Below are 24696 nucleotides of genomic sequence, written 5' to 3' on the forward strand. Positions count from 1 at the left end.
ATTGTGATTCAGAAAGCTGAGATGTGTGGAAATCATGAAAGTCTACATTTTAAAAATTGTCTCAAGAGATTCTTTTGGTCAACCAGGTTTTCAAGCTACTTCTATGTTGAAGTCTTCACAGTCTTGGGAATACCTGGGGCTATATTTGGTTGCTTAGAAATTGAGCCTATTCCAGGCATATGGCTAGGCTCTTTGACTTGATTTTGAGAAAGGCTCTTGTTTTTTCATGGTAGCCTTAGGCATATATTTTTGTGAAATCTTTTGCCTTTGGTCATATATTGTATGAAATACTGCAGCATCCATAGTATTGTCAATAGAGTAGACAGGAGATTAAAATTTAAAAACAAAGTTCTGATTTGAGACAGTATGCTTTCCTGGAAGATGAAGTGTTTGCTTTGGGTGGCTGGATTGATGCACTATGGGAAAGGAGAGCTGATTCAGTGCCAGACTTACTGTATGTGAGATTCTGGTTCTGTGAATCATTTCTTATCTAAAAAATGAAAGTAAATGCTTACATTGCTCATACTGATCATCCTGTGGGTCAAGTGCTGTGTTTTGTGTTTGGCAGACCTAACGGATACAATCACAGGTCCAGATGAAGAGTTCACATCAGTTTGGGGCTCTCCGGTGACACCCCCTGGAATAATGGCGGAGGCGCCCAGCAGTTCTCCAGCACTTCTTGTTTCTGAGACACCATCTGAGAGAACTGTTGTTCCATCCATCACTCGCGTTAATACAGCTGCCACATATGGCCTGGACCAACCCGAATCTGAAGGTATCCATGCTTTAAAGGGGATCTTTTCTAGGACTGACTGAGTGAGTCACTGAGCTGATATTTTTGAGAATACCTTAAGTAGAACTGTGTTCATTCTGCATATAGATCAGGGGTCAGTAAACTGTAACCCAGCCAAATCTGGCCTGCTACCTATTTGTATATGGATTGTAAACTAAGAATAGTTTTTTTTAACAGTTTCAAATGATTGAAAAAAATTGAAAGAAGAATATTATTTTGCAACATGTTAACAGTTACATAAATTCAGATTTCAGTGTTCACAAAGGAAGCTGTATCAAAAACACAGCCACACTCATTCCTGTACAAATTATCTCTGGCTGCTTTTATGTCAGAGCAACAGAATTGAGAAGTCATGATAGAGACTAAATGGCTCACAAAGCCTAAAACAGTATGATATGGCCCTTTACAAAACAAATTCGCTGACCCCTGGTCTATATCAGTGGTTCTCAACTACAGTTGAACATTAAAATTACGTTGGAAGGCTTTTAAAACACCACAGTGCCTGGGAACCAGCAGTTAGCGTAATGGCTATGTCGCTGGACTCCTACGTAGTTGACCGCGGTTCACGTCCCGGACCCGGTGGCTTAAAACTCACGCCGGGTGTGTGTGCGTGCGTGCCCAAGATCCCGAGAGGAGAATGGAGGAGAAGGGATTGCGGTGTGACCATCCCCCCTGGGGGGTGATTTCTTGCTTTCTGTCTCTATGTCTCTCTCTGTCTGTCTGGCGAGCACACATGCCCTATAGCGAAAAAAAAAAAAACCAAAACGAAAAAAAACCAAAACTCTCCAAAAAACCACAGTGCCTGAGTTCCTCTCCCAGCACTCAGATTAAGATGGTATATGGTGGGATCTAGCATCAGCACTTTGCATGGGGTAGGATCTGACATCAGGACTTTCAAAGAGTATCTTAGATGATTTCAGTGTTCAGGATGGATTGAGAATACTAAGTCTAAATGGAGAAGTTGAATTTCCCTGCCTGATTTTCTTGAATGCAAGTTTTTTAGTTTTGCTGAAGGGTGTGTGTGCTCACCAGAGACAGAGAAAAACAGAGAGAGAGAGAGAGAAGAAAAGTGAGAAATCATCCCCCAGAGGGGGATGGCTATGCCGCATCATTTCTCCATTCTCCTCTCAGTATTTTGGGTACGCATGTACATGTCTCTGGTGTGATTTTCAGCCACCAGGTCTGGAACTTGAAGTTTTTTAGTTTTGCTGAAGGGTATGTGTGCTCACCAGAGACAGAGAAAAACAGAGAGAGAGAGAGAGAAGAAAAGTGAGAAATCATCCCCCAGAGGGGGATGGCTATGCCGCATCATTTCTCCATTCTCCTCTCAGTATTTTGGGTACGCATGTACATGTCTCTGGTGTGATTTTCAGCCACCAGGTCTGGAACTTGAACTGCTAAATTGGTCATGTTGAATGGAAGTTTGAATGTGCACAATAGTCTAATAGCTGTGCTCTGTTTGTGCATGTTGGGTGAGTTTCCCTTAGTGACATCTCTGGGTTAGCATGTTTCGTTATTTGGAAGTAGGCAGTCTCTACCTAGTAAAAAATTTATTCCAAATTGTACTTTCTAAGACATTGGCTTTAAGTATGGAAAAGAAACTTGGAGCATAACTGCACATAAATAGAAAATTAGAAATATGACCCAGGTTCATATAATTCATCAGCATTTTGGCAGATGAATAGTTCCTGGCTGGAGGTGCAAAATGTTCAGAGATTTGTAGTGTAGCGTTTCTTATATTAATCTGGATCCCAGATAAGCTTTTGGGCACTAAATTAATCATGTGTCTAATGCAATAACAAATCAGAATAGGGACCAGCAGGTGGCATGATGGTTAAGGTGCCATACTCCCATATGGCTGACTGCGGTTTGAGTCCTGGACCTGGCAGCTTGAATATCATATCCGGCATATGTATGTGTGTGTGCCCAAAATCCCAGGAGGAGAATGGAGGAGAAGGGATTTCAGCATGGCCATCCACCTCGGGGAGGGGGGTGATTTCTTACTTTTTGTTTCACTGTCTCTGTCCCTCTCCAGTGAGCGCATGTGCCCTATGGCAAAAACCTTAAAAAAAAAAAAAAAACTCAAGATACACTGTAATTTTTTTTTTTTTTGGAGAGGTTTTCACTATAGGGCGCGTGCGCTCACCAGACAGACAGAGAGGGACATAGAGACAGAAAGCAAGAAATCACCCCCCAGGGGGGATGGTCACGCCGCAATCCCTTCTCCTCCATTCTCCTCTCAGGATCTTGGGCATGCACGCACATGCACCTGGTGTGAGTTTTAAGCCACCGGGTCTGGGACGCGAACCATGGTTGACTACGTGGGAGTCCAGCGACATAGCCATTACGCCAACTGCTGGTCCCAAGATACACTGTAATTTTATATTTCATCCGCTCTTCAAGGAAGATGGTCATCTTGGTTGGTAAACTTTCAGGATGACACTGGGAGTCTGTTGACAGAGAAACAGGAAATTTTAGGAGGAGAGTGGAGAATTCCACAGAATGTTGGTTTACCAAATGAATCAGGGCAGGCTCAGAGGCCAGCAGCTCTTGCACGCCACGTGAAGATACACATTACGTGACTTTGAGTTTTGTGTCTTGTCTTAATTTTCTGCTCTCCTTGACGCCATCTGGAAAAAGCAGGTTTCCTCAAATTAACCTAAGTTAGCGATGACAGCTTTACCAGACAGGGCTCATTAAATCAGAGGACAAAATTGTATTTGTGAATAATCCATACTTGTGAAACTGCAATAATTTTCTATATTTAGTAGATGATGGCAGTCGTATTGAAACATGTTAGAATTTTCCCGATATGCCTAAGACATCCTGGAGTTTTAGTTTTCTTCTACATGATTCAATTTTAGCTTCTTTTTGAGAATATATTTTGTCAGTTTTTGATCTACATTATGATCCTTGTCAAGGTTTATGAAAGACATTTTTGGTTAAAAATATTATCTCTGCTACATTTTGGGTTTAAGTCAAGATTTTGAATTAGTACACTGTTGCTTCTAAACACCCGGAGGTACAACATATGTTTAATTAGTATTAGAGATCTTCAAAAAGTTAATGGGAAATGAGTATCATAAAAAGATTATGCATGGGTTTCAATTTTTTTTGTGCACCAAAATAAACTCATGCTTTAATTCCATTTTCCCATGAACATTTTCAAGTCCCCATGCGTTAATAATGTCATAATTAGTTTTATACTTGGGTAGCTATTCCTCTGAAAGCTAAATTGATTACACTGTTTTTTTTTTTTTTGAGAGATTTTCACTGTAGGGCGCGTGCGCTCGCCAGACAGACAGAGAGAGACATAGAGACAGAAAGCGAGAAATCACCCCCCAGGGGGGATGGTCACGCCGCAGTCCCTTCTCCTTCATTCTCCTCTCGGGATCTTGGGCACGCACGCACACGCGTCCGGCGTGAGTTTTAAGCCACCGGGTCCGGGACACGAACCGCGGTCGACTACGTGGGAGTCCAGCGACATAGCCATTACGCTAACTGCTGGTTCCCCAATTACACTTTTTTAAACTGACAAATCTGCTAAACTCAGGCAGCCATTGCCTAATGGTTAAAGGAACTGGATTCCACATGGTCAACCACAGTTTGTATCCCAGCCCTGGCAGCTTCAGAAACTTGTCGGGTATATGTGTGTGCATGCATGTCCCAGATCCCAAAAGGAGGGAGAAATGGAGGAGGATGTGATGTGACCACACCCGGTTGGGGGATGTTTTCTCCCTTTCCCTTTCTTTCTGTCTGCCTATCTGGTGAGTGCACATACCCTCTGCAAATTGACCCAACAACAAAAAAAACGTACTAGATTCCTGGATGTATTAAGAGGCCTTTATTTATTTTTTTAAAAGAATTATTTTATTTAACATTATTTATTTTATTTATTTAAAAAATTTGACCAGAGAGGAACAGAGCGAGAGAGAAAGTGAGAAAGCAAGCCACTAGGTTTGGGAGTCCAGTGTCCTTAACCACCACGCCATCTGCTGGCCCAAGAGGCCTTCATTTTTTATTTGTTTGTTTATTTATTTATTTATTTTTACATTTTCCCACGAACATTTACTTTACATATCAAAAAATTTTTGCTCATACTCCATAGTTCTTGACAGTTAATAAACAACTTTCAAAATTTCAAAATACTGAATTTTAAAAATAATGTTCAAAGTATTTCTTATAGTTTTGTATAATTTTGTTTGTGACTCTATAACAACAGAGACAGTATGGTTTTAAATATTTTTGAGAAAATATTTAGATGCCAACTACTTGAATTGTTGAAAAGCAAATACTCAGCACACAAGTCACACATAAACCTTCTCAATTCAGCCCTGCCTACCAAGTATTCTGTGATATACCATCTGCTAGCAAAGATCAGTCTCTTTTTCTTCCTTCAAAGTCTTTCTCAAGATTTTTAATGAATGTTTTTTCACCTTGCCTGCCAATGTAAGTGCAGTTTGAGGCTTTGAATGAGTGAAGCATTTCAATTTTACCATAGGATTAAACCTAGAGTGAGATAATTTATTCTGTCTAGAACACTGCATTAGTTATGTCAAGTTATCTGCCTTTCAAGTTTTAATCTCTGTGATGGGTTGACAAATGACATACTATTCTCTAGTTTATGATGCATGTTTCTTGAATGATATCATTGAACTTTTTGTATGCTTTTTAAATATCTTCCTTCCTTTAAGGGTGGGGATGGGAGGAGCATTTCTCCCCACTGAGATATGTTTTTCTCCCTGGGATATAGAAAGGTACAGAAAGAAGCTTTGTGGAAATTTCTGAATTCACTGCCCTATTTATCCTTTAAGAGATAATTAACAGGCCTAATCAGTCTAAAAACGGTATCTACTCAGCACTGTCTTCTTTCCTTTTCTCGTTTCTATGATGTGGTGACTAAGAGGGTGTTTTAGTTTTCTAGGGCTGCCATACAGATACCATGAATTAAATGGCTTGAAGCAATAGAAATATATTCATGTGCAGTTCTAGGAGTCTGAAATCAAGGTATTTGCAGGGCCATGTGCCCTTTGGGGTAGGATCCTCCCTGGCCTCTTCCAACTTTTGGCAACCCCAGGCATTCTGTGGCAGCAAACTCAAGGTATTGGCAGGGCCATGTGCCCTCCAAAGCCTTTGGGGTAGGATCCTCCCTGGCCTCTTCCAACTTTTGGCAACCCCAGGCATTCCGTGGCAGCAAACTCCAATCTCTTCACATGGCTGTCTTCCCTCCATGTCTCTATCTCCAGATTTCCCTCCTCTTATAAGGATACCAGTTAGCGGATTAGGGCCCACTCTAATAACCTCATCTTAACTTGATCACATCTGCCAGGGCTCTGTCTCCAGTAAGGTCACGTTTCTAGGTACCGCTGCTTAGGACTTAAACATCTTTTGCCGGGAGCACAATTCAACACACATGGGGGGGTCTGCTTCTGAGGAGTTTGCCATCTGGCTCCATGGGCAGATGTGCTCTGAGTGATGTGAATTGGTGGAGTGGGAGGTGTTTTGCTGTGTTTTGCATTTCTTAGTCACTGCAGAAAGCCCACCTCTGTAAGTGGTTGCCACTTGTGCATATTTCAGTAAGTTTTACCTTGTCAGCGAAAGTGTGGTTTGATTTTTGAAGGGATAATGGCTTATCTTTCACCTTGCCTGATACATTTTATTTCTATGTATTTTTTTAATGGAATAAATGTTTTCAGAATGATAAAAAATGCATTATACTTATCCTAAGCATAACTCTACTTGGGCTGTGTTCGGCATCTTTGAAATACAAACGTGACAAGAATACAGTATTTTTTATTCCCAGTAGGATAATGACAAATTTTGTATACACACACCTATTTATTTATAACTGCATAAACTAATTTTTGAACATTATCTCTAGGTTAATTTCTTTCTGTTGTAGAATATTAATGTCTTTCTCTGTTCCAAAATGCTAACTTAAAATTTCTGATTATTTTTAGAAACATACTTGGTATTTTTTATTTGGATTAACAGTCTTAAAATATTTTAATACTGATATCAAGTGGAGTAGAACTTACAATATCTTTATTAAAGGAGTTCTATTTTTTGTATACGGTATTAAAGACCCACTGAAGATATCTGTTTACATGAAATAAGTCATACTTACTCAATTCTTTTGTATCTTCCCATGGAAGATAAAAATTCACTTGTGCTGTAAAATTGTAATAATAATTCCGTAGAATGGAAGGTTATTACTTTAACAATTCAATATTCAAAAAAATCTATCATGGGTCTATTTATACCTGGTACAAGTTTTTTTTTTTTTCTTCCCTTTATTTCTTATTTATTTATTTATTACCAGTGAGTACAGGTGCTTGCTAGGGAGAGAGAGAGAGACCCTGATGGAAAGTGGTCAAATTGGCATCTCTTCTTGTCGATTTCTCTCTTGTTTTGGAATTTTAGGCACACATACACATGTGCCTAGCATGTTTCTCAAGCCACCAGGTCTGGGACTTGAACTGTGGGGTAGATCACATGGGATCTAGTTGTCTTAACCACCACACCGTGGGGTGGCCCTTGGTACGAGGTTCTTAAGAACATGTGGGAGATAGGAGTATTTAAAACAGATTTCTTAGATTTTGTGATTCTTTGGGAATTCTTCCTCCCACTACAGCACTTCCTCCTTTAATATCGGAGGTCATTATCCAGGCCAACCAGCCAATGGGGGATGGGAAACCACTTGCAGCTCACCATGCTGCTGACCAGCGATGGGAATGCAGTGAATTTGGACTCTCCCAGGATGATTCTGGGTTAGTTACTTGTTCTTCTAGAAGAGAAGAAATGCTAGTGTCCTTGATTTGGAGAACTTGAATTCTTGATCTGACTAGTCCTATTTTTTTTTTCTCTCTCTCTTTTTCCCTATAAATTTGTTACAGGGTGCGTGCAACTTGTGAGGCGTGGGAGAGGGGGAGACGGGGAAAGAAAGCACCTTTTGAGAAGAAGGGCCACACTGCAATTCCTTCTCTTCCATTTCTCCTCTTAGGATTTTGGGTGGGCACGCACATGGGCCTGGCATGTTTTTCAATCATCAGCCAATTGGTTACTTGAACTGTGCGTTGGCCATCTGGGATCCATCCATCTTAACCACGGGCCCTGACTGGTCCTATCTAATAAGATATCTTGTGTGGGCATAGTGTTGAGGCGGTGTAATCCCATATCATTACTCCGGACAATTCCATTCTGTTTCAAAAAGCTCATTTACTATGGGCTTAATGGAACAAAATCATAGTACCCAACTTGCTGGAGAATGACCTTTTTTCTTCTTTATTTTAGGTGAGTGCATGTACGTGAGCAAGTGAGAGTGAGAGAGAGATGAGCACCCTTCACAGGGTCTGGTCACACTGCAGTCCTCTTCCTCTGGTCCTCCAGCTCGTTGGATCTTGGGCACTCATATGTGCCCAGTGTTTTAGGCTGACTAGCCTGGGAATTAAAAATGTGGTAACCATGTAGGATCCTGTTTCTCTCTCTCTCTCTCTCTCTTTTTTTTTTTTTTACAGGTTTTTGCTATAGGGCGCACGCGCTCACCAGAAAGACAGAAAAAGACAGATAGATAGAAAGCGAGAAATCACCCCCCAGGGGGAATGGCCATGCCACAATCCCTTCTCCTCCATTCTCCTCTCGGGATCTTGGGCATGCACGCACACACGCCCAGCATGAATTTAAGCCACCGGGTCTGGGACTCAAACTGCGGTCGACTACATGGGAGTACAGCGATGTAGCCATTACACTAACTGCTGGTCCCAGGATCCTGTTTCTCTTGAACAACATATTACTCTTGCCCCTTGGAGCTGGCCCAAATTACCTTTTTTAACATACGAAGAGATTTTTTCATTCTCAGTATACCGATAAGCCATGTTTAACTTTAAAAAAATCCCGTTATCTTTTAAATACAGAATGAAATATATTCTTTAAATTCAGTTTTCCCCCTTGCTTTTGGAAGACTGTCTTTGCTGTCTTTATATTTAGGTTTTAAAAGGTTGAATTTTGACATCTTTGTCCAGCCAGGTGCATAGATGGAGCAGAAAGCTCTCATTATCTCTTATCCATTGTTTAATCTATTTGAGTGACATCCATTTTCCTGCTTTCATGTGCTTGTGTGTGCATGTCTGTGTGTGTATTTACTCTCCTGGGTGTTTTCTGCAGTCCTCAGGGAGCCTTTCCAACATATGTTTGCATCTCTTAATTTCCTCTGCTGAAGAGATAATGGTGTTATTGCTTCTTTCTTATTTGTAGTTCTCAGTTCTGTCTCTTGGCAGGGATCTTCTTTATTGATAACAGGAATTTCAGGAGAAAGTCATGCTTGAGAAGTATGCCTTCATTCGAGTGATGGAAAGATTTTTTTTTTTTTTGCAGTCTGGTGGCCTATAGTTGATACTGAAGGCAATATGCTTTGTCTCTCTCTCTCTTGTTTTTTTTTTTTTTTTAATGAATCAGAAACAAATTGGGAAGTGCATTTTTTTTAAAAGGAATTATTTAGCATTTATTTGTTTATTTATTTCAATTTGACTAGAGAGGGACAGAATGAGAGAGAGAGAGAGAGAGAGAAAGAGAGAGAGAGAGAAAGTGAGAAAGCAAGCTGCTAGACCCAGGACTCGAACCACAGTCAGCCATGTGGGAGACCAACACCTTTAACCACCATGCCACCTACTAACCCCGGGAAGTGCATTTTTTAACTGCCATGAGGGAGAAGTTTCTATGACATTTTTCTTCAAAGCTTTACTGAAAATACTTAAGAGCTAATATACCTTTTTTTTTTTTTTCCTAGAGAGATTTTTGCTGTAGAGTCCGTGCACTTGCTGGAGGGACAGAGAGAGACAAAGTGATAGAAAGCAAGAAATCACAAACACACACACACACAGACACACACACACACACACCCCAGGGGATGGCCATGCCACAATCCTTTCTCCTCCGTTCTCCTCTTGGGATTTTGGGCATGCACACATGCCTGGTGTGAATTTTAAGCCACCGGGTCTGGAACTCAAACCATGGTTGACCATGTGGGAGTCCAGCAACATAACCATTACGCCATCTGCTGGTTCCATGCTCATATACTTTTTATGGCATAAGTGTCAGCTCTTCACTTCTATTAACTCACAGAAAAAATATTTTTGTCCTCCCAATAAGTACTCTTTTTCATATTATTTTCTTATTTCTTATGGAAATGATCAATCCAAAGACATCTAGAATGGATGAATGAGAAAGAGTATTCAAAATCCCATCTTTTTTTTTTTTTTTGGAGAAGTTTTTGCTATTGGGTGCGTGCTCGCACCAGAAAGACAGAGAGAGAGATAGAGAGACAGAAAGCAAGAAATCACCTCCCCAGGGGAATAGCCATGTACAATCCCTTCTCCTCTATTCTCTCAGGATCTTGGACATGCACGCACACCTGCCCGGCGTGCGTTTAAGCCACCAGGTCTGGGACTTGATCCACGGTTGACTACATGGGAGTCCAGCGATGGAACCATTATGCCATGTACTGGTCCCTCAAAATCCCATCTTGAGGCCATATTTGTAAAGCCAAGTTTATGTGATTTACCTTCTGGTTGCTGCTATGAAACGTATAATATGAAAGATTGAGCAGAGTGTGATACTTGTGATATTGTGGTGCCAGATTCAGATTAAGAAAGTTAACTCCAGTTAAGAGTGAGCACAAGTTTTGGTGCTTGTTCTTGGACATACTTTGGATTCTAACTGAATTTGGACTCAATGACAGAACTACTTAAATGATATGTAAGTGGGGAAGAAATGAAAGAGAGTATTTGATGGAATATGCCCTTTGTTTGATTTTAATGGTAAGTTAAATGCCAGCTCTGCTTCCCTGCCTCCCATGCCTCTTCTGGCAGAAACAATGGGGATTAAATTTAAGAATAATAATTTAAAAACTCTATTATCATGAACACTTTAAACATTCTAATACTTATTGCCAAATGTGTTAGGGGAGCATGAGATTTTTTTCTTGTCTTTGAGTAATTTTCAAGTGTCGTATGTGACAGATTTTGAAGCCCAGAATTGCTGGTGAGTTCAGTTATTGATCGCCTCCAATGGTGTGTCATTTTGTTGTCTTGTCCTGCAATCATTGTGCTTTCTTCAGCATTTATGACAGAGCTTCATCATAAGTACCTTGGTGCTCTGCAGGGTAGTACAGGCAATTACTTAGCACTCAAAATGGTCATTCCATGCTTCATAGTCGTGCTCACATAAGAAGTGGTATTTCAAAAGTATTTAAATCAGTATTATGATGTATTGCCATCAAACTGTATTCAAAAATTCTGCTATTGAAGAAAGATAACTGACTTTCACTCCAACTACACTGGTATACTTTCTTACCACAGAGAATTTGTTTATTAACATAATCACAATTAAGTAAACATTGCCATAAAATTAATTCCTCCCATTTGTTTTTTTTGTGTCTTTGTTGCCCACCTTTGGTTAGTAAGCTCACCCTGAGACACTTATAAAATGATACATAATGGCTCATGACAGTGGAAGGATTTAGCTTTGTATGTACTCTTTGATTTCATGGTGTGTGCATTTACAAAGCCTTTGGTGATTCTGATAATGTGAAGAAGAATTGGGGTGGATCTTGTTCTTAAGGAAGTACAAGTTTTAGTAGAGGAGATATGATAGATACACAAATGACAGAAACGTTAAGGTAGAGGGCAGAAAGTATCACAGAAACATTACAGACAGAGAATTGTAAAAAAGAGAGTCAGGAGAGGGATCAGCTTGGAGAAACATGGAACTGATACACATGCATGCCTGGGTGTCGTGTGTGTGTACTTGTGTGTATAGATTTGTACGAATGCATGTATGTTTATATATACGTATATGATTTTATTTATTTATTATGAGAGAGAGAGAGAGAGTTCCACAGAGGATCTTCATAGCACCTTCCGCCCCCAGCCTCAGCCCCAGGATCCTGGGTACACGTGTACATGCCAGGATGCACAGGGAGACGTCGAGATGTGAACCTGGGACATGGCCTGGGACATGACACAATGAAGCATTGTGTCACTGCTGTGTTGTTGCAGCTGGCCCGTTTATATATATATTATCCTATTGATATTTGTGGAAAAATGAATGGTGACTCAAAAATGCTAAATGGTGGTGAATAGATACCACATATACCACACTGGAGTTAAATTATTTTATCGACATGTAATCAAGGAAATTTTTCTAATTTAGCTTATTGATCAGATGAAGTTTATTTATTCATTTGTTTGTTGTTTGGTTTTTCTTTGTTTATGTTTAGTGTTTTTTGCCACAGGGTGTGCGTGCTTTATCAGAGAGAAACAGAGACAGAGAGCAAAAGTGAGAAATCACCCTCCAGGGGATGGGCACGCCTCAATCCCTTCTCCTCTAATTTCCTCTCAGGATTTTGGGCATGCTTACACATGTACCTGGTGTGATTTTTCAAGCTGCCGTGTTCAGGACTCAAACTACGGTTGGCTATGTGGGAATCCAGCATCTTAACTAACACACCACCTGCTAGTCCCAGGCAAAGTATGTTTTTTTTAAAAGAGACTTTTGCTTTAGAGCATGTGCGCTCGCCAGAGAGAGCGAGCGAGCGAGTGAGCGAGAGAGATAGTGAGAGGGAAAATGAGAAATCACTCCCCAAGGGGATGGCCACACTGCCATTTCTTCTTCTTCATTCTCCTCCTAGATCTTGGGCATGAATGCACATGCATCTCGTATGATTTTGAAGCCACCAGGTCTGGGACTCAGACCCATGGTCAGCCATGTGGTAGTCCAGCGACATAATTACTATGCCATGTGCTGGCCCCAGGGAAGTATTTTTCTAAGACCAGTTTTTTGTTTGTTTGTTTGTTTCCTTTTTAAAAAATTATCATTTATTTAATTTTATTTATTTATTTTTAAAAAATTTGCTATAGGGGACATATGTGAGAGAAAGAGAAAGAGAGAGAATGAGAAAGCAAGGTCTGGGGCTCGAACTGTGGTCGACCATGTGAGAGTTCAGTACCCAACCACTACACCACCCATTGGCCCCAAGACCAGCCTCTAATAACAGGAATAACTGCTTTACAGTGTAAAAAAAGTGAGCCAGTGCCTAGCCTCTGACTCACAAACTCCCGATTTATAGGAAATAGGGCTATGTGTTTCTTGAGGGGAATATTCAGGCCCCAAGCATAAGGATTCATTCTGAGTGATTAACCTATGGGGTTGAGAATCCTTGAGGGAACTGGACCAAGCAGGGCTTTCCATGTGTGACGTTTTTTGTGCAGTTGTTGAAGCAAACATATGGTTTGAAACTGTATAATGAGCTGTGGAGACTCCCAAGTTTGTTTGTTTGTTCGTTTTTTTTTTTTTTTTTTTTAATTTGCTGTATGGCACATATGCTTGTGGGTGTTTGTGTGTGGGTGTGGTGTGTGTGTGTGTGTGTGAGAGAGAGAGAGAGCGAGAGAGAGAGAGAGAGAGAGAGAGAGAGAGAAAACTTTCCTCTGGGAGATGACCATGTCACAGTCCCTTCTTCCCTATTCTCCTCTTGGAATTTTGGGTATGTACACACATGCACTCAGTGTGTGTTTCAAGCCCCTGGATCTGGGACTTGAACCATGCAGTTGGCCATGTGGGATCCAACTGCTTAAACTTCATGCCACCAGCTGGTGCAAATGGTATTTTAGATAGCAGAAGATTAAGGCATTTTCTTTTTCTTTCTTTTTTTTTTTTTTGAGAGGTTTTCGCTATAGGGTGCGTGCACTCGCCAGACAGACAGAGAGAGACAGAGAGACATAAATCGAGAGATCACCCCCCACGGGGGATGGTCATGCTGCAATCCCTTCTCCTCCATTCTCCTCTTGGGATCTTGGGCACACATGCAGACGCGCCCAGCGTGAGTTTTAAGCCACCGGATCCGGGACGCGAACCGCGGTCGACTACGTGGGAGTCCAGTGACATAGCCATTACGCTAACTGCTGGTCCCGATTAAGGCATTTTCAAGCCATGATTTTTCAATATGAGAATAGAAATATGGAAGCATATCCTTTTATTGGTATAAACTTGAGAATTTTATTACATTGGAAATCAAACAATTACAAATCTTAAAATTGTATAAAATAAATGTAAAGATGGTATCAACTGCACTTTATCAGGCTGTATTTCATAACCATGAGGTCGTACTGGCGTCAGGTTCCTCTTGACATTTAAATGCATACATATCACCAAAGGAAGAGATTAGAAAAAAAGAGAATATATCGGTTTAAATAGCCTTACAAGATTTAAAACATTATCACACTTGGAAGCATTAAATTTGTCCTGAAAGATTTACATTAATTCTGACTACATTTACCAGGGCCTTTTCTTCTTCAGCCATTCTGCCTCCTTCTACATTGTTTATCTCCAGACAAGATAGTTTGTGGGAATTTCTTCTCTTTCTAGAACAGTGTAAAGAATCTCCAAGGTATTTGCGTGGAAAGGAGACTCTCCAGGAGGGCTGGAAGCCCCATGCTGCTCCCTCTGGGCTTTTTCCAGGCATCTGCGGCACATGCTCTTTGCAGAATCCTATTTCCTATTAAAACTCTGGCTCAGGAACAGACAAAAACCTTCTCACTTGTTTCAGTGAAATTAGCAGAAATTATAGAAATACTTGGCTCAAACTTCATGGAACACAAAGCGAATAAATCAAGAAAGTTGAAAGAAACATGAAATGAATTAGGCTTACCGAGTACAGATTTCTCTGATCTTACCTGAGCTAATGAGCTCCCAGAGCTCCCAGGCTCTCACCCATCCCATGCTCTGTCTGAGAAGGTTTTTTTATATTCTATCCCCAAAGCACGGGAACAATTTTTTAGGCACCTTGCCAGGCTTTCTGGCATCTCAGCTTCCGGGCTTGTTTCCTATACAAAGAGTAACTTAATATTTTCTTCTCCCTATCCCTGCCTCCACTTACAAGACTCAACACCAAGGGGTAAACTTCTCCTGGGCCCACTACCAAGTCTTGAGCCCTTGTCCCTACATACATACTGTCTGTCTTCTTCTTTCCAGGTGGAAGGACACAACTTTAATCCCTAGGCAGTTGACAGTCAGACTACGTATGTCCTACCTGCAGCAGAAATTCTGTCCCTGTTAAAGGTGTGATTCATGAGGTTGTTCTCACCATGTAAGATATATGCTTGTATTAAAAAAGGGTCATTTCGTCACATTCTATAGCAAATAATACTCAGAGGTACGGGGTGGGGGATGTAAGGGGAGAGGACAGCAGATGGTGTAATGGTTATATCTCTGGACTCCCACATAGTTGGCTGTGGTTTGAGTCCCAGACCTGGCGGCTTAAAATTCACATGGGGTGTGTGTGCATGCATGCTGAAAATCCCGAGAGGAGGATGGAGAAGGGATTGCGGCATGGCCATCCTCCCTGGGGAGTGATTTCTCACTATCTACCTCTCTCAAGTGCACATGCCCTGTAGCAAAAATCTCTTTAAAAAAATTCTCAGAGTTATGCTGCTCTGTAAACAGAGGGTTCTGAGGTTAACAGAGGGGACAAAGGAGAAAGAAATAGTTCTGCTCAAATTTATCCCTCTCTATGAAGCCTCTCAGACCAATCAATACATGTAATGAGTAATGAAGTCTGGTGGAAAATAGCTCTGCTCAGGTCTCAAATGGATACTTGAGCTTAAATCCTGGCTCCATCATGAACAAGCATTGGGATCTTGCCCAAATTATTTAACATCTTTAGACTGCAATTTTCCTGTCTGTAAAGCAGGGACCTTGATGTTGCTACCTCTTGGTTTCTGTGAAGATTAAATGAGATCTTGCATGTAGTGTTCTTAGCAGAGTGTTAAAAATTTATTTCTTTCATGAGTGAGAGAGACAGAGAAAACGAGAGAGAAAGAGAGCACCCCTAACAGTCGTGCAGCCCTGGATTATGGGCAAGTGTGCTATGATGTACTAAAGGAATGTCTCTGGACTTGAACCCCAAACCTTCCCATGTGGATCATCTTTGCAGAGTGTCACGTTTTACTATTGTGCCACCACCTAGCCCCTCTCTGCTTACTTTTGACATGGAGTAAATACGTAAGGGGAATTATTTTTATAACTGATGACCTCATCTCCTTAAAACTGGGCATCGCTTATCATGTGCTGCTATTTATTAATTGTTCTCGTGAAATACTCACATCCTCTTCGTACAGTTGCAAATCAGAGGCCTGGGAGATAATGTAAGTAAGCGAAGAAGAAGTAGGGGTGGTGAATGTGTTGTAGGAGAGAGCACACACGCCTGATCCAGACAGAGGTTGTTCCTACTACTGCTAGGAGAGTGTATGCTCAGTGCTTTTTATCTTGGGATTTTTCCAAGATAAGCTGAATTTTTGGATACGTAAAATATTCTGATCAGTTCAAGCATTTACCTATCTTACTTTATTTTTATTGTTATGCACACTGAAAACAAATATATCTTCTCAGCCATCAGTCGTTGGTTTGTGACCTCGTAATTGAATTCTATTACAACACGCTTAAGAGGCTTGCCTAATCTTTCTGCCTAATCCTGTGCACAGTGGCCTCTCGGTGCCAGGTGTTGGTAAATGATGAACAATGATTGACTGCATGGTTTTAGAACCATAATCTTGTTTAATTGATGTGCTTGCCACCTGCCTTGCCTTGCTTGTTGTTATTGTTTAAATCCAGTGCTTATTTTGGGCCTGAAGTTGAGCACTTTTTATGCAAATATAGAAGGAGTTCCCAATCACATTCTACCAGAAATTCAGTAAGAATCTGCTTAGGTTTCTTGGGTCCTATTGAGGGGTTGTACATTGTTTTATTTCCTTATCACATGAATCCATATCAACATTGGCACTCAGTCAGGTGAAGGGAACGCAACAAACTTAAGTGTTTCTTTTTTTTTTTTGAAAGAATGATTTATTTTAAATTTTATTTATTATCTTTATCCTTCAATTTTGACCAGAGAGAGAGGGGAAGAGAGTGAGGGAGAAAGTAAGCCACTAGCCAGGATGCGAACCATGGTTGGGGATGTGGGAATCCAGCATCTCAGCCACCATGCTACTTGTCGGCCCTTAAGTGATTCTTTAAACCCACTTTGGGAAGCTAGAATTAAAGATAGAGAAAGAGAGGAAAGATAGGGGAAGGGAGATCCTTCTCTAAAAACATTGTGGGAGTTAAAAGCCATTTTCCCTTCTAAGCTCCTTTTATTGTACTGTGTGACAAAAACAGGTAGATGAATTTTCATTTAAGAGTTGATACCAGGCTGGTTTAGTGGCGCAGTGGTTAAGAGCTTTGCCTTGGAAGGCTGATCCCACATGGATGGCTGTGACTCAAATCCCAGTTTCAGCAGTTTGAAAACCAGGCCAGGCATGTATTCATGCCCAAAAGCTTGGTGGGAAGGAGAAATGGAGGAAATCAGCTGTGGGGTGACCACATCCCACTGGGGGAATGCTTTCTCTCTCTTTCTTCCTTTTATCTATCTATTTATTTATTTATTTATTTTTAAAAAGAATTATTTATTTTATTTATTTATTCAGTTATTTTTATTCTTTTCCCTTTTTTTGAGAGATTTTTTCTTATTGGGTGTGTATGCTCATCAGAAAGACAGAGAGACAGAGAGATAGAAAGCGAGAAATCACCCACCAGAGAGGATGGCCACACCACAATCCCTTCTTCTCCATTCTCCTCTTGGAATCTTGGGCACGCACCGCACACATGTGAGTTTAAGCCACCGGGTCCGGGACTCGAACCGCGGTTGACTGCATGGGAGTCCAGCGACATAGCCATGACGCTAACTGCAGGTCCCTACCATGGTTATTATTTGAAAGAGAGACAGCAAGCCACCAGGTCCAGGACTCGAACCATGGTTGGCCATGTGGGAGTGTCCACCATACCACCTGCTGTTCCTCTCTTTTTCTTTTTTTAAATGTTCATTCTTTTTACCATCAGTGGAGTATCAGTTTAACAATAAGTTGAGTACTAGTTTAGGGCCCTTTGGCAATAGGAAGAAAGTAGATAATCATGATAATTTGAAACATGCATATATATATATATATACTATAGAGACATGGATACTTATTTTGAAAAGGAAGATAGTTAAAGTGCTGTTCCATTTCTTTCTTTCTTTTAAAAATTTATTTATTATTTAATTCCATTTGTTATTATTGCTGTTTTTAATTTGACCAGAGAGAGAGAGAAAGGGAAAGTGAGAAAGCAAGCTGCCAGGTCCGGGACTCAAACCACAGTCAGTCATTTGGAAATATAGCAACTTTAATCACCATGCCACCTGCTGGCCACTGTCCCACTTATTTCTATTCAGTCAATATATATGGAGTGTTTATGAAGGGTCCTGTTTGGTAGTGCAGGGGTAAGCAATGCTCTGAAGGCAGAGCCACTTGGGAAGGTTGCTTGTTCATGTCTAGAGACCTCCCTGAATATGCCAGGCATGCATGTGCCCTTGATCCTGGCTGGCAAAGGCTGAGGGTAGATGATGACATCAGAGTTCTGTCAGGGGAACTGTCTCTTTGTATGTCTCTCACTCATGGAAGAAAGAAATAAGCTTACTTTAGAAAACAAACAACTACCGCAAAAACATATATTGAGTGTTTATTTTGTACAAGGCACACGGCTTGATCCTGAGGGATGAGGCACAGAGATGAGTAAGACAAGATGTCTGCTTCTAAGGAGCTAAATGCACACAGGTGTGATGAAACAGTATTTCCACAAACTTATATGTAAACTTCATTTTATTTTTTATTTTTATTTATTTTATTTTAGAGAGGTTTTTGCTATAGGGCACGTGCGCTCGCCAGACAGAGAGAGACATAGAGACAGAAAGCGAGAAATCACCCCCCAGAGGGGATGGTCACGCCGCAATCCCTTCTCCTCCATTCTCCTCTTGGAATCTTGGGCGTGCATGCACACGCGCCCGGCGTGAGTTTTAAGCCACCAGGTCTGGGACGTGAACCGCGGTCGACTGCATGGGAGTCCAGCGACATAGCCATTACGCTAACTGCTGGTTCCCAAGTTGAGTTATGTTTTAAATTTTGAAGGAGAAATTTACTTTTAGAAATACTTTTGTAAAATCAATAATCAGCCCATTCAACCTATAATTTTTCTTTAAGTTTTGTATATGTTTGCTTAAAGTAGATATTCCCTTAAGACTACTAAGTTGCTGAAGAGGAAGATTTTATTCCAGATGGCTTAGAATTTATAGATATAATATTAATATAGCTTTTATGTTTCTCTTTATAGTACCCTCAAGAAATAGAATAGCATTGCTGTACTCTCATTTTCTAGAGGGAAATATGTAAGAGGCTGTCATCTGAATCAAAAGTGAGTTGTTTAATGAGCAAGAGTTAGACTCTAGGATTTAACAATTATTGCTGTAGGGCTCTATCTGTTAGAATAACCCAATTTAATTTGAGCCAGGATTTATAGAAGATAATGGTGAACATACCAATTATACGGGGTCAAGGCTGAAAAGCGATTATGTGATGAGCAGTCAATGTGAGTGTAGTTATGTAGACTGATCTCTTTAGTTATTAATCATATATGGGAGGTGATGTTATCAAGAATAGAATCGAATTTAAAGAAAGTAATATGATAGAGAAAATATTTAAAATTCTATCTGAAACATAAATTTAATTTAAAACATGTTGCAACTGGTATTTAAAATGAACTGATTATCTTGCCTCAGGCCTTTTTAATTTCTTGTGAAGGCATTTTTCTTTCCATTTTTGAAGCTTGTTTCTATAGTTTTGAATTCCTTTCCTGATTATTTATATTAAGTTCAGTGGGGTTCCTTTTATGAATGATAAATGTTTATTATTTCATTTGCCATCTCGACATATATCACAATATGAATTAGCACCTCTATGAAACTGCAGACAGATCCTGAAAACACTGGTAAATACAGAAGCCTCAAATCCCTATCACAGCAACAGGAAAACTTTACAATATTTCACAGGTACAGTTGTGCCTCCAGTGAAGGTACCTCTTAAATATTGTCAAGATTGGGGCCAGCAGGTGTTGTGGTAATTAAGGCTCTGGATTCCCACATGCTGACTCCAATTCAAGTTCTGGACCGGTGGCTTGCTTTCTCACTTTTCTTTCTTTCTCTCTCTTTCTCTGTCTCTCTCTGATGAGTGCATATGCCTTATAGCAAATTAAAAAAAATTAGATAAATAATTCTAAAAAAAGAAACAATCATTCATCAAAATAAATAAATAAATATGATTAAGACTAGAATGGAGGAAAAACCTTTTTATATTTTTAATTATTTGTTTCTTTCATTAATGAGAGAAACAGAGAGAGAGAGAGAGAGAGAGAGAGGAGAGAGAGAGAGAGAGAGAGAACTCTCAACATTATCTTGCCATTGAGATCTACCCCAGCCCTAAGCCAGCCCCACATCATGGGTCCAGCATACTCAGGAAGTTTCATGGACTTGAACTGGGAACCTTCTCAAGTAGGTCAGCTTCACAGAATGTCATGTTTTATTCCTGTGCCACTGCCTGCCCCAGAAAATTGTAAATGTATTTACTGCTATACGGTCATATAATTTATAGTTTTATATAATATAACTTACTATTATACAGTTAATGGGAAATTAAAAATTTTAAAAATGTTTTCAAGAAATTTGTATCAATTAATATAGGAGGTTTTAAAAACATGATGAGGCATATAAAAGATAGAGAACCAAAGAAACTTACAGAAATGTTAAGGGATGTAATAGTTAATAAACAGCATTTGAACTTTTGTCTAGTTTTAAAGTGCACCTCAGATTATAGATGTCCTTATGAGTATTTGAAATTGGAGAATTTGAAAATGGAGTTTGAAAAGCAAATTAAAGCTCCTTACTCAACTTGTTGGATCTACTGTAAATGTAGATAATGTGGACGTTTTTGAAAGTGTTATTTGGGTTTCACCTTCTGACAGAAAATGCTGATGGACCTTAACATAGCAAAATCACTGGATGTTGAGTAAAACGTATGCTTTAATGCATTGAGATGATAAATAATCAAAAAAATCTTCAAGAATTTTACTTTTTAGCTCAGTCTGCTCCAAACATGAGCTGAAACCCAAGGGAGACCTATAAGGAGTAAAGGGAACCAGTGAGGGAAATATGCTCTAGGAGAAACAGTAATACCAGCTTGTATCAGGAGTTTACTCTTGGGCTGGCAGCAAGATGAGGAACCTGGATTGAAAATTTCCATATTAAACTGGTGCCTTTATAATGGGAATAAAATAGTTCTGCTTTGTATTACATCTTGACTCCCCACAGAAGCAAATGTAAATAGTCTCTGGAAAAAAGTATGTCCAATAGAGATCCATAGGTTTTCCACAATTTAAAAATCAAACAAATGTGAGCTTTGAATAAAATATCAACAAGTAATAGGAATGAACCACCACGACTGAGAGGCTGCAGAAAAGACCAAGTGTTGATTGGTCTGTGCTTTGCCTAGGACCTTAGGCATTAAAGCTGTCAGACATAGGATATAAAATGAACATGTATAAAGGTTTTTGCTTTTTTTTTTTTTTTTTAAAAGAGGGATTTTTGCTATAGGGTGCATGTACTTGCTGGAGAGACAGAGAGAGATAGAGAGACAGAAAGCGAGAAATCACCCCCCATGGGGGATGGCCATGCTGCAGTCCCTTCTCCTTCATTCTCCTCTGGGGTTTTGGCCATGCACGCACACACACCCAGCATGACAGAAAATGCTGATGGACCTTAACATAGCACAGTTTTAAACCACCGGGTCCAGGCCTCGAACTGCAGTTGAACATGTGAGAATCCAATGATATAACTATTATGCCATCTGCTGGTCCCAAAACATGTATAAAGGTTTAAACAAATGAAAGATGTAATCACAAAAGTGAGCAAATAAAGGGCTATCATAAGTGACCCAGCAAATTTTTAAAAAAGAATCAAATAAGGGAACCAGCAGTTAGCGTAATGGCTATGTCGCTGGATTCCCACGTAGTTGACCGCGGTTCGTGTCCCGGACCCGGTGGCTTAAAACTCACGCCGGGCGTGTGTGTGTGCGTGCCCAAGATCCCGAGAGGAGAATGGAGGAGAAGGGATTGCGGCGTGACCATCCCCCCTGGGGGGTGATTTCTCGCTTTCTGTCTCTATGTCTCTCTCTGTCTGTCTGGCGAGCGCACGCGCCCTACAGTGAAAATCTCTCCAAAAAAAACAAAAAAAAAAAAAAAAAGAAAAAAAGAGAAAAAGAATCAAATAAAACATTTAGTACTATAAATACAATTGTGGGAGAAAAAAATCCAATATGGGTAATATCTAACTCTAAGTGGGTAAAATACACCAAAATAGAGAATTAATGAGTCAGAAGATCCATTTGAAGATTTTGTAGAGAGTACAAAACATAGATAAGTTACACAACATGAAAGAAAAGCGAATCTATGTGAAGAATAGTGAGAACTTTCTACTTAGTCTTGGCATGCTCCCACAGTAGGTAATAGAAAGAATGGAAAAGAGAGATCTGTAGCTCTAATGACTGCAAAACTTTTCCAGAACTAGGACAAGACATAAATCCATGGACAAATGAAGCATAGCATGTACTACAGAAGATAAATAAACCAAAAATGCAAGCATGAGTATACCAAAAGATGAACAGGAATGTTCATAGCAATGTTATTTGAAAAAGCAAAAAACCTGTTGATGATAATGTGTATGGTATCTTCAATTGGTCTAGTGTGAAGTGTATTTATGTTGGGCAAATTCACTTTATAAGCTGTAGTGATGTATAGCGATTGAATGTATAAAATTAAAAAAAAAAAAGAAAAGCGAAAAACCTGAAGCAATTTAAATAGAATTTAGAATTATTTGTCCTGTAGAATGGACGAATAAGTTGTGTTAAATTAATTCAGTGGAAAACTATATGATTCCTACATGCGATGATATGGGTGAATCTCACAGTGAAAGAAGCTAGACACAAGAAACACATACTGTATAATTTCATTTCTATATTAATATATTTTAAAAACTGGCAACTCCAGGGACGGCTCGTGGCCTTGTGATTAAGGTGGTTGGATCCCACATGACCGATGGCATGGTTCAAGTTCCGCATCCTGTGGCTTGAAAAACATGCCAGGTACATGTGTGTGCTCAGAATTCTAAAAAGAAGGAGACAGAGGAGAAGGGATTGTGGTGTGATCATGCTCAGTAGGTGGTGCTTTTTCACTGTCCCTCCCTCTGTCACTAATTAAATTAGTGAAAATTAATAAACTAATGTTTTGTACAGGGTGTATGAAACTTAACCATAATTATGACTGGAAAAAAAAATCCCAAAATATAGCAATTTGGGACTTCTTAACAATCAGTACTTTTGTATACCATTAAGAGGAAGATAAGAGAGAACTATGTAGATAGATGCAACACTGTTAATAACTTTTTAATTAAGAAAATTAAAAAAAAGGTTTTTGCCACATGACGTGTAGTTGCCAGAGAGAGACAGTGAGAGGGAAAGTGAGAAATCACCCTTCCAGGGTTGATGGCTTTGCTCTCCCTTCTCCTCCATTCTCCTGGGATATTTGGCATACGTGCACGTGTGCCTGGCTTGAGTTTCAAGCCACCAGGTCTGGGACTTGAATGGCAGTTGGCCATGTGGGAGTCTAGTGCTTTAATCACTATGTTACCTGCTGGCCCCACATTCTAATATCCGGGGGGATGGCCATGCTGCAGTTCCTTCCTCTCCGTTCTCTTGGGATTTTGGGCACAAATACACATGTACCTGGCATGAATTTCAAGTCTCTGGGTCCAGGACTTGAACCATGGTTGGCCATGTGGGAGTCCAGCGATGTAACCATCACACCTGCTGGTCCACACATCATGCCTTCTGCTGGTCCACACATTCTAATTCTTAAGTTGAATGATGAATTTACTGGGGTTCATTTAATTACAAAACTTAATAACACAAAAATATTAATAAAATAACACATATATACACATCACATTATGTTATTAAAATTAAACATATAAGTGAATATATATATATAGATGTATACATATTCTCTTGTATATGTATAATATTATAAGACAAAAAAGAAAAAGTGCTAGGCAGGAATACAAGGGGGACTTCCAAAAGTTCACTGAAAATTCATATTATGAAAAAACTATGCATATAATTTAAAGTTTTTACACCAAAATAAACTTGTACTTTAATTCCATTTTCCCTGAACTTTTTAAAGTCCTGTCATATTTCAGACTGTAGAATGTAATGAAATTCTGTAATGTCTAAGTCGACATTGCAGTGTGCTAGACTTTGTGGTGGTTATTTTGGAAACTTCTGGAGTTCCTCAGCACCTTCTGATCCTGGAGAGCCATCTGCTGGAGAATTGCTTTATGTCCCTTAGATGATTTATTTATTTTTTTCTGCCCTTTAAGTTTTGTGCCTAACTTTATGCCCAAGTTTTGTTTTCTTCTTTCTTTTTAAAAATTTTTCGAAATAAAAACACCATTTCTAGGACTTCAGTCCCTCTTATGGTGTGGAAACCATTTAGTGACAATGCTTTTGATTATATTGGCATAGGGATTCCCAGGAAAACACCTGCCCACAAACATTTCTTGTTTGAGAAAGACACCATTTATCAGAACCATTTGGTTCAGAGGGCAAATGACACACAGACTAATTCCCAGTGAAGCTACTCTGTTTCTTTTCATGGTATTCTTCCACTTTTCACATGTGCTAATTTGTTTACCTTAGATTTAATTTTAACTTTGTAAAGGAAAGGAAAAAGCTACTATAAAGAGAAGCTTGGCATGTGAAGCTAATGAATAGGCAAAGTGAAGATTCAAATGAATAATTGCTATTCCTGGAAGGCAGAAGATATGGGTGAGATCCTGTTCTTCCTGTAAGTCAAGGATAGACAGGACATGTTGGGGAACATGTACTTCTGCTCTGGTTCTT

At 39.8% G+C, this 24696-nt stretch overlaps 1 protein-coding gene across 1 annotated transcript in view; it reads left to right on the top strand.

Moving 5' to 3' along the window:
- Nucleotides 1–24696, top strand: part of ARMH4 (armadillo like helical domain containing 4) — a 136029-nt gene that overhangs the window by 12600 nt on the left and 98733 nt on the right. The window contains exon 3 of the mRNA XM_027770429.1: nucleotides 569–775. Within this exon, the coding sequence (XP_027626230.1) occupies nucleotides 569–775 (207 nt within the window). The remainder of the gene's footprint in view (nucleotides 1–568; nucleotides 776–24696) is intronic.

Source organism: Tupaia chinensis, unplaced genomic scaffold, assembly GCF_000334495.1.
Source record: "Tupaia chinensis unplaced genomic scaffold, TupChi_1.0 Scaffold000133_1, whole genome shotgun sequence".
Classification (NCBI taxonomy): domain Eukaryota; kingdom Metazoa; phylum Chordata; class Mammalia; order Scandentia; family Tupaiidae; genus Tupaia; species Tupaia belangeri.